The 12078-nt window shown below is 27.1% G+C and overlaps 2 protein-coding genes across 2 annotated transcripts; one reads left to right on the forward strand and one right to left on the reverse strand.

Moving 5' to 3' along the window:
• Nucleotides 1-67: 67 nt before the first annotated feature.
• LOC111036479 lies at nt 68-7249 on the reverse strand. The gene is made up of 8 exons (XM_022318506.1): nt 7145-7249; nt 6970-7060; nt 5827-5853; nt 5498-5660; nt 4034-4188; nt 2378-2579; nt 1603-1720; nt 68-251 (listed from the first exon to the last, which is right to left on the reverse strand). Exons 3-8 carry the CDS (start codon nt 5849-5851, stop codon nt 210-212), a joined length of 705 nt encoding a protein of 234 aa, XP_022174198.1. The 5' UTR covers nt 5852-5853; nt 6970-7060; nt 7145-7249; the 3' UTR covers nt 68-209.
• Nucleotides 7250-8103: 854 nt separating this feature from the next.
• LOC111036482 lies at nt 8104-9361 on the forward strand. The gene is made up of 2 exons (XM_022318509.1): nt 8104-8437; nt 8527-9361. Exons 1-2 carry the CDS (start codon nt 8332-8334, stop codon nt 8772-8774), a joined length of 354 nt encoding a protein of 117 aa, XP_022174201.1. The 5' UTR covers nt 8104-8331; the 3' UTR covers nt 8775-9361.
• The last annotated feature ends 2717 nt before the right edge of the window (nt 9362-12078 follow it).

Here is a 12078-nt window from a genome sequence, read left to right on the forward strand (position 1 = left end):
CAGTGTATTTTCAAGTGTATTTTATTATTTTATAAAGTACAACAAAATCAAATAAGAAAATAAATAGGTAAAATAAAATTCCAGTTAATTTATAATAAATGTAAATTAATAGACGATAACGCAACTATATCAATTTAAAAGCAGTGGCTTGCACTTTGCAGTCGCCGTTGATGAGCCGAAATATTTGCGGATTATGACTGAATGACGCGTCATCCTTCATGGTATGATAATAAATCAACTTCACAATTGTTCTGCAATCAAAAAAAAAGAAGTTAGTTTAGAGTGATTATCAGTGATATCTTATCAATAGGGTTAGGATACTTATGCATTTCGCATACCTATTTTTCTTTTAGTCGTGCACTGGTACACATTGAAAAACAATCATAATTATAAATCCATTTGCTACTACGTATTAGCAATTACCTATATTATTAAATTTAATTTTGCATTTTTTAGGTTCTTTTAGCATTGAAAACTATTTTTTTTGTTTTTTTGTGGGTGTTTTTATTTCAGTTTTCTTAAATTTTAGATTTCAATGAAGAAAATGTATAAAATATAATGATATAATAAATAATGAATAATAATATTATAATATATTATTATGAATATAATAATGTTAATAATCTATCAACAATTTAAAATGCATTTTTAATGAATAATGAATAATGCGATTTATATAATTATAACGCATTTTATTATGTACAATTTAATTATTTTAAGGCATTATAAGAGCATGCTTTGATATTTTTACTAATTTTTAAGGTCATAAACATCCTAACCATGTAGGTACCTACAGTTATCACTTAACACTCTGTTATAGTGTACTATAACTATAATATTATATTGCAAAATTGGTGGTATTTATATAATTATATAGGCATATAGCAATGTCATAAAACAATCTTATTAATAACTATATTATTTATTATACTCTTTAAAATATTTTGTACCACTACAGTTTACCATGGTTAAACAAATTTGAATAGAAAAAAAGTCATAGGTATCCGGTGTCTCCCTCAATTATTCATATCGCATCCAACAAACTTACAACAATCGTTTGGCCGACTGCAGTCACCGATTAGTGTAAGAAACCCGCATTCTATACATAAATATAAATGAAATGATCGTACTATAGATAGGTATAGGTCTCTTCATACCAGATATACGCATTATTGCATTAATGCTCATCGTATATATTGATCGAGCTATATCTAATTAATACTAATGAAGATTGAAGGATAACAATATTAATAATAATATAATTACTTATTTATTTATTCATATGGCAATATAATAAAGTAACTATTATTATAAAAGTAAAGTTATAAAGTTATACAGTTACTATTATTAAATTATAATATAGGCTATCTATATGTACAATATCGTGCGCCTACACATATTTTATAAAATAAAAAGGTCGAACAGACCTTTTATAATATTGGTGTTGCTAATTTTTTAAGTGGGAAGAGCTAAATCCCTTTTTTTCGCTTGTGAAACTTAGGTATATATGTATAGATATATGGTTTAAAAAGATTGAATCCGGAAGTACCTGATTAATTTAAATAATTATTATTAATAGACAATAGTTATAGGTATACTGACCGCTAACGCCGACATCGGCCATATGTTGCCTAAAAGTTGGCGGAAAAACTTTTCGGTCTTCATTCCGCATCGTGAACGCATTTGTATGTATCGTAACCGCATAAAGTCTTTGAAATATCTATACAAAATGGGAATATATTAAATAAAAATAAAAATTGAGCGAGAAAAACACGCTGTGGTATTATTATAATATGTTTTAAAAATGTGTTTAACATGACGGATGGAAGCCCAATTTCTTAAAATATATTACAGTATTTGGCATTTGCATTTTGCTATAACATAATATAAATATATAGGAGAAAAAAGCGGGTGAGCAGTGGATGTCGCTCTGCTGTACATTAGGTGTCTAGGAGGTCACTGTAATGGATAGGAAAATTAAGTCACAAGCAAGACGGCGATAGGCCAGAGATAGCCAGATAGGAGCAAGTATTAGAGCACTGGGTCGTAGTTGTTATGAGGAGGATGCAAGATATTTAACTTGAACCCCGTTGAAGCAAATGTTGGCTGTAAACCATTGAGTGAGGTTTCCCGCATACCACAGAACCATACTGAGGAATCGACCAACTAATCTATACTATAAAGCCTTGAAATACCTTGAAAATTTAAATTATTCAGCGTTTCTCATCATAAAACCTAATACTTCAATTGACTTGCACGTAATATAATCAAAATGAGGTCTAAGGCAATATCAAAGGAACTGAGACTGAATGAGACTACTAATCTACTGTACATTATTATTATTATTACCTATAATACACACTAAACTAAAACTCACTGGCATTTCTTTTGGTCATGCAGACGCCAAAAATGTAGGTCCACAATGTCCGTTATCTGATCATTTTCCATCTCCTCAAATTTCTGCAATTCGTACATCAACTTTTGCCGTTCCAGATTCAGCTGCCACTCCTTCTGCGGTTCGTCTAATTGATCATTGGATATTGCCAGTTCTCTCAAACAAGCTGAATGTTCTTTAAATTCTAATAACGACAATGAAATTAAATTGAGCAGTCTCGATAAGGTAATATTAAGTAAAATGTGCTACTACAACGGTTTGTCATTTTTTTACTATATTTACCTACAAGGGAAATATGAAAATACCGTCGATGAATTATTTTTATGAAACGTGTATGTGTGTACGTTGTACTCACAAAATTATACTTATTGGATTAAAGATAGAATTATTCGATCAAACTGTTGTAGTAAAATAACTAAAGAGTAAGTTTAGTTTGTATTTTACGCTCGCGGCTAATTAGGTATACCTACTATTGAATCTAGGAAAAAAAGACCAAGGAAAAAAAGAACACGGAAAAAAAGAACAAGTAAAAAAGAACACGGAAAAAAAGAGCAAAGGAAAAAAAGAACACGGAAAAAAAGAACAACTTTTAGAAATTTTAAACAGTGTCCCACTAATCAATATTTTTTAAAACAAAAATTTTAATATAATGCATAGACACTTATGCTATATTTTTGGTATTATTTATAATAAAAAAAATACGAAACATAAATACAATAAAGCTTAGTATAATAATATAGAGTAAGATACATTTTTATTACTGGAAATGCCCTAAGTAATCCTAGTGCCCTTATAGTTGACTATAGGTGACCTTTTAATACTTTAGAGCTATAATTTGAGTGAACATATTTTAGTCTATTGACAGTCATTGAAGTGTTCAAGTGTTTCCATTAAATTTTTATATTCTTCAATTTTTTCAATACATTTGAAATGGAAATTGTTATGAAAGCAGTATCAAAAATGAAATTAATGGCTATGACATCCTCTACAAATACAGTCGAGATTTATGCTCGAGGTGTCTCCGAGTTCGATGAACGTTCTAAATCAAAAATTTATGTTTCGTATTTTTTTATAATAAATAATAATAATAATAAATAATACCAAAAATATAGCATAAGTGTCTATGCATTATATTAAAATTGTTTTTTTAAAGAATATTGATTAGTGGGACACTGTTTAAAATTTTTAAAAATTGTTCTTTTTTTCCGTGTTCTTTTTTTCCTTGGTCTTTTTTACCGATTACCCCTACTATTATATCAAGTTAGTGTTCTGTATAACTATAATAATATAGTTAATACATTTGAAGGAAGGGGGGGACTACTATGCACATACAGATACAGACCGAACAACTATATTATAGTTATTGTAATAAACTAATAAGTATATAGGCCACAGGCATCAAACGAAATTATAAAGGTATAAATATTAATAAATATCTTGCATAATATTATACATTTACACATAAGTACAACGTAAATTGACAACATAATGATACAATATTGTATTTTATAGATGTTCCTTCGTAGTTTTCAATATACCTGTATTAAAATGTATAATAGATTAATGTTTTCAAGTTTTTTTCTCGTATTATTCACATTTTACCTGTACTGGGTTTATTTTATTTTAATGTCAACAAACCTTTCTTGTAAGGCCGGTTAGGGATGCAGAAAGACAAGTCGTCAAACATTGGCAAATTTTCCGAGAAGAAAGTTTTCTCTTCTTCGGTCATATGATCATAACAACTCAGAAAGTACGTATGTATGCACTTGGTGTTCATATTCACAATACTGTATCTGCGTTTGACAAATCGGAAACAGAAAATTACGAATTAAAAATAAAATGGGTACATTTGATAAAACGATAATTACATGGGTATAAGCATATATACAACTAGCTGACCTCTAGAAGTGGGGTGCTATAATTGTAAATGCCTCACAGAATTTACAAGTTACAAACCTGTAATAATCAATTCTTGAAAACTGTTAATAATATCTATTCAAATTTTAACACATTTCATATTAGTGGTGAAAACAAATATGTACAATACTCTTTTTATATATATTATTGATTATTAAAAAGTTATTATAAAACTCATTGGGTCTACCAGAAATATTGCAGCCCTCCACAATGCACATCTATATACGACTTTACGTCTATAGTTTTATACCTACAGTGCTATTCGATGTGACCCATTGGCTAAAAATAGCTTGTAAGCGATCCGTAAAGTGTACCTGAATGCTACTAATACTAGTCGTCTATCAATTATAGAAATATGGAGTAATTTTTAACCAATTAATTTTATGCCCAAAAAAGTATTTTTTCTTTCAATAAATATTTCATAATTTAAAATCATAAAATTGATAATACTTAAGTAAAAACTATTGCAAAAATTATTTTTTTTACTTTCAAACTAAACTGCTAGTTGCTATAGTTTATTTCCGAACCGACTTAATAACATACTGTAAAGTATATATTGTAATAGCCTAGCTTTTTCTAGTTAATTTGCAAAAATAATAATTTAAGAAAATAATATTTATGAATTTTTCATACCTGTAGTTAAAAAAAAAATTAACGAATTACTTTTTGTTAACCTGCACTCTCTATATAATAATTTTAAATAAACGAATAAATATCCATTACGCTATTCCATTTAGTAATTTAATAATTAAGTTGATACATGTAATTTCAAAAAAAAAAAAAAAATAGTATTAATGTACAATAGAAAAGAATAATTAATAGATCGCCTTTTAAACAATAATTATACTCAATACCTAATTCGGGCTAATTATATCTAATTTATTATTAAAAATGTTTGAAAATTGCAGAATCAGTATGTGTGACAGGCAAAGCCGAGAGGTCGTAATAAAAACAAAACAAATTAATTTCTTTTAAACTTTAAGTTAAGTTAGTATTTATTTCTCCACAGTATGTTTTTAACTTCTATAGGGTTAAATTTTAACTATATTTTTTTAACAAATAACTTAACATTCTTAACGTAAACTTAACATAACGAAATCAAGTTAATTAATTGTAATAACTTGTCCATGTTTGAATATATTATATTATACCGTTAAATGTATTATTATTCAATGATATACTCACGGGCAATAGAAGGCGTCTGGATATTCATTAGTATTGCTCTTAATCTCCATCATTCTTATCAAAGGTGGAATCTTAGGTAAGGAACTACAGTTGCCCATTTGATTAATTTCTTCACAAATCCATTCGGCCGCATCCTCAGATTTCACCAATGTCGTCAAAGTAACTGTGGACATATCAGAGGAAGAAAAACCCAACTTATTAAATATCTCATGAAGAAAACGGTGTTTGTATAATATAGACGCATGGGAGACGAATCTCAAATCCACCACGGCTGTGTTAAATTGTTGTAAAAACAATGATAAGATGTATTTTAAGACAATGGTACTCACTGATTACGAAGAATAATTTCAGCATATCTGTAACATACAATATAATATGTATGACTGATGAGTTATTATACCTCAAGTAATGGATATTAGCATTGAATAAAACACTTAAGTATATTTTATACCTAAGTTAATTCAATTTGCTATATGTCTATGTTATGGGCAATGTGGAATACAAGAACACAGATCATTTTCTAATTTAGGAATACAAGGATAAGGATAAGGAGATCGGTGTACACGTACACTGTACTTGTATACATGGCTGCAAAACAAATAAATGCAAGTGTAGAAAAGCAGACAGACTATGTAATTCTAAGTGCTAAGCTTCTAAATCTTGTGCGAATAAATAGGTAATAACTAATAATAAAGTTATAATTTATTATAAAAATAAAATTATGATATACTTGTTAAATTTTTTTATTATTCCATCAAATATTTCTAATATTTTATATTATGATACATGAATAAAATTAATAATGATTATTTAAAAAAAAAATCAATATTTTAAAATAATATAAATAAATAATAATGTATATAATATATATTAATAGGTAATAATTATAATTTATAATAATAATAAAAATAATATTAGTTGATTAAAAAAAAAAATCGCGATTTACATTGCCAGGGCAGAACCACATTGTCCGTAACATACATATATTATTGTAAATTGTGGAGCTACAATAACTTGTATGTTGAAAGCTAATAAACATTTTTTTTAATGTATTATTGCAGGTACTGTGTTTATTAATCATGCGTTTAGTAACTCTTAAGATTAAAATGTATATTGACTAATACATAATAAAGTATAAAAACAAGACACATATTGATGTAAAAATACTGAAATTCCTTAAGGGTATAAAATTAAGTTTAATTTTTGGGTTTATGATGGTATTCCTTTACCCGTGCAGTTAAGTTGTAGCTTCTATCAAGCGTTAAATAAGTTTGGAACAACTTATCTATTCCAACCATAGTTATCTATTCTGATTCTAAGACATTTATAATAATAAGGTTTATTCAATTTTTTTTTGTTCTTTTAAAATACATAATAAATAATATTATCATTATAAGTATTTAAGGACCCCAAAACATATTATGACAGGTAAATTAATAATTTTATTAATGACAAACTATTATATATCTTACTGATAATTGCTGCAGTGATCCGTAATAGCTGTAAATAATTATTTATTGATTAAGTCCGTTGGATGAGTATGAAACTAGTATTACAACAATGCTGAAAAAAATCAAATAGAAATTTACCAGAAAAAAAAAATTAAGAATAAACTCAATGGAAAATCAAAGTTTATTGAGCACTCACAACAATTATCGGAGAAAAACCCTCGAACACTCACGACCAAAATGATTCTAGTGATTTTGGATCACCCAGACCGGTTTTATTTTGATCGGTTTGCCAGAAGCTCATTAGGGTGGGGCAAGTCGGTTTATTATTCGCCAAGGCACAATTCTTTAACTATTATTATTAGTTTTATTGCGGACATATCGTGGGGACGTATTTTCTAATCGGTTTTCCGGGAATTTTGTTTGATAACCATAATTTCCTGTCATTGCTAATATGCATAATAGCAGGTACCAAGTGGTATTTACATTTTTTAATTGAAATATACCAACATGGATATGATATCAAACTTTGTGACCAAAAACTAAAAAAGGAGACAAGTTTAATATTAATAAATATTTTACAAGTATTAGTAATAACTCATTACATGTGTTCTATTGTTCGATATTCAATAAGTAATAGACATAGGTATTTTTCTATAGGTAAAAAAAGGTTGAACCTAAATAAGAATAAAGAAATGTTTGCATAATATAAATGCTATTAATAAATATGTTGTTACTGCTACAACCTTCATGTTGTGAGTATAAAGATACTGCAATATTAATTCAAAAATAAAATAACCGTTGAGCATTTAAATGTCCATTAAATATTCATCTATATTTGTATTTTCTAGACCATGATAATATGTTGGGTCTTTTTGGTTACATTTAAAATTCTATAATTTTATATTTTTTTTCAATTTATGTGTGATAAAAATTTGTTTATTATTAAAAAACATGAAAATTGCAATACAGTTTTTGATAGGTAGTCCTCACAGCAATAATAAAATATTTAATTAGAAATTAGAAGCGTTTGAATATCAAATTTAGACAAAATAATATTTGAAATTATCTTATAGGTAGTTAAACATTCATAAAACTTTCAATTTCAATAGCTTATGTTTGAAAATATAATATTATAGTAACTATTGGTGTTCAAATTAAGAGTTCCCGCCAAAATAATTTACAAAATGGTGGTTCAAAGAAGTACTCTATACATTACTAATATACGTATTAGGCTTTATAATCTTAATTTTTATTAATAGAATCATGAATTTTTATGAATGACTAAATAGTAAACACTTATTGTATAATTTAAATTAATAAAGTTCTTGTTGAGATAACAATTTATAATTTTTAAATATTTCTCTCATTGTTTTTAATAATAAAATGGATAAGCAAAAGGCATTTTTAAGCATTAATGAAATGTTTAATTATCTTCAGTGTACTCCAGGAGCAAGATGTGTTTCAGAAGGGGAGGAAGTTTTAAATGCAGGTTTGTGTATTGCTTAAACTTCCAACTTAAATAATAATATATTCATAATTTAACAATTATTGTTAATTATACAATATTTTGTCATGTAGGTCATATAATATTGTGTGGAATAAAAAGTATAATAGAAAGTAAGATATGTTTATATGCATTGTGTTTACAAACTAGTGCATTATCTAGTCATCCTCATGAAATAAATGGTTCAATTGAAATGGAAAAACTAAAAAATGATAATAATTACAAAATAAAGTTGGTTGAATTTCTTTGCTCGTGTAAGGCTGGAGCAAGCGGCCGTTGTAAGCATGTATCAGCAATACTTATTCAATGCACAAGGTATTAATTAAACACATTACAACTAATGATATTTAATTTAGAAATGTTGATTAAAATAGGTATTATATTATTTTTATTATAAACATATTTTATTATTAACTAGTATGTATCTTTGTTATACACATGTTAAAATATAGTTTATATTCAACTTATTTACAATACTCACCTAAATATTTACTTTATTAGGGAAAATATATCGGAATTTGAGAAAATATCATCTACAGATATAAAATGTGTTTGGTCTGCTAGAAAAGAAACGTCAGTACAAAATTACAAACCTAGGCCTTTAATAGATACAAATTGCATTAAAGCACATGACTTAAATATGCCATCAACAGTATCTGAAATAGATATAACAGCCATATACACAACAATTAGTTCTATTCGTGGTTTGGTCAGACATAACTATTAATTATATTACTTAAATTAGTATAAGTAATTTAATAAGAAAAGTTTAAATTATTGTTTAAATATTAATTATAATGATTTGCTGAGTAATCAAAACACATTATCACTGTCTGACTACACTACTAAAGAGTACAGAGTACTTCTTTGAGAAGTACTACTTTCTGCCACAAGAGTGCGTACTACTTAGCAAGAATTGCCTATAGAGTATTTCAAAATATCGTGAATTTGTATTTTTAATATTTTTGAATGTTTACAACAGGGGTCACCAATTAATATTTTCCGCGGGCCACATTAAGAATTCGGAAAATTCTCGCAGGCCATAAAAATTCAAAGTTCATAATAATTATTATAATATGCCGGTTGGTCAAAAATACTTTATTTCTAAAAAAAAAAAGTATGTACACTTATTAATTATTATGTAACTAAGACTAATGAAAATATAATTAAATTTAATAAATATATGAAACAATTATAAATTAATATTTTTAATGAGAAAAATGGCAGATCTTGCTTTCAACTAGCTGCTTTAAGTCGGGGTTATGGTTGGTGGTAGCTATCTTCATCATCATTTCAAGGTGTTCGTTGGTGAGTCGGGATCGGAATTTGTTTTTGATATAATTCGTTTTTGAAAAAGCAGACTCACAGACGTATGTGGAGCCAAACATTGTACACATTTTCACTGTCAATAATTTCAATGTCGGGTATTTCTTTTCAGATACATATTTCAACCAAAATTCATCATATGTAGAATCAATTTCAGTTTTTGAATACTTTTCATTATACAAATTTTTTATGACATCATCTGATTGAAATTCGTATTAAATTATTGGATTTTCGTCTCAGTCTGCGGGCCGGTTAAAATACATTCGCGGGCCGCCATTTGGTGACCCCTGGTTTACAATAACAGCGTTTGAGCAATTTTGCATTAAATGTTCAGGTTTTTTAATAGTCCAAAATTATTGATATTTAAAGAAATTAAACTAAAAAAAGTACCAAATGTCAAATGTCTAAAAATAAATTTAAAAAATAATCGAAATATTTTGAAAACTATGTATGCGGTATGTATATATATATAAAAATTTAGTAAATATTTCAACTACCTATATATAGTTATTCGTTTTTGAATTAGAACATGATGAGAAAACCAATTCTGTGATGTATACCTATTCGGATTTCAGACCATTATTATATTATGGTATTTTGCCACATATTGGTACTCCACGGTATTGATGTAGTGATATAACATAATCCTATGATTTAATATAATATTTGTGATTCTTTTCGGCAAAATATAGTTCTATATGCTATATGTCATTATTACTAATTGTTTTTTCCAGTACCATTATCGTTACCAAACTGTGTTAGGAACTAATGTCAGTTGTAGAACATTAATATGTACTATTTTTCACAGTAAATTGAATGTACGACAACAATAACAATTATTGTTATTATACTAATCAATTTATAATTGATACGATTGATTGAACCGCGTTAAAACTCGATGGCTAACATTATAATATTATTTTAATGGAATGTCAGCGCCACATATAATCAGCTCGACTCTGGTCCTATAACTGTAATCTAAGTCTGATAACTCTAAATAATTATACACGGAATTTAAAAGCATTATATCGTTAATCGTTATAATATTATAATAGCATATACCTATATTTAACACTTAAGATAGTTTGGATAAGGGGCGATAGGGTTGAGATATTATGGTTGTGGAATGCGAAAAAGTGTCAAGGCTGTAATTTTTGGCGGCCAATACGATATTCTATTCTAGACGTGTATAATCATCATATTATTATATTTGACTATTATTATAATACGCACCAAGTTTATGGCGCCAAAAAATTTAACGCTGGTTAAGTACCTATATTTTATCAAAACCTATACTATTCTAGTAAAAACCATGAATTTACTTTTATAAAATTGTATTTTTGGATGATCTTATATAGGGTAGTTACAGTCAAATATAAAGTATAATTTTTTTTACCATCTTATGATTTGACCATAGACTTTTTGATAAAACACAAGCATATAAATGCAGGGTTTTCTTTCAAAAATAGTGGTGAGATGTTCAGGTGTGTAGATTCATGCAAGTCGCAACATTTTAAAAATGTCAATTGATATAAATCATATTTTTTTAAATACGTTTTTAGCCAAAGTTCCAATTGGACCAGATCCTCCGGAACGGTTTTTTGTATCTATTGGCTTTTACTTCCATTTTAATTCATGAAAAAATTTAATTTTTGGCTAAAACATTTTTTGGAGATTTAATTTTTAAGTTTTGTAAGCAATATCATGGAATTTAGCAACATACCAGTCTTGAATCGAGAACGTTTAGAACCCATATATAAATATAAATATATATACTAGAAATATTTTCGAAGAAATGTGCTCAGGAACTTGGAATATTCCATAAATATTTCTCTACCTCTAGAGGACAAACACTTTTTACAAAATAAATCTAATTACTTCCAGGAGCTGGAATAAAATAAAAAAAGTAGTTAGGTATAAATTATAAAATATTTTTGAACAACGGATTTTGATAAAATTTAAACTTGTTTTAGACAGAAAAATTTCATCAAAAAGAATATTATTTAATAAACATGTGATGAACAACACATGGCACTCTGTCCTAGGCAATTAAAATATTAAGTACTTTTGGATAACCTGTTCTTGCTGACCCGACAGACGTTGTCCTGTCTTAATTATGAATATTGAATTTGAATTGGGATAATTAATAACAACGATTTTACAAAAAAAAAAAAAATTATTCTAATACCTTATGATAATATACAACATTCTTAGTTTTTTTTTTCTTACTCGTACCTATATAAATAGTTTTGTTAGTATTAAAATATTAAAATATTAAGTATTGATATTAATATTAAAAT

Source organism: Myzus persicae, unplaced genomic scaffold (assembly GCF_001856785.1).
Source record: "Myzus persicae strain clone G006 unplaced genomic scaffold, MPER_G0061.0, whole genome shotgun sequence".
NCBI lineage: Eukaryota > Metazoa > Arthropoda > Insecta > Hemiptera > Aphididae > Myzus > Myzus persicae.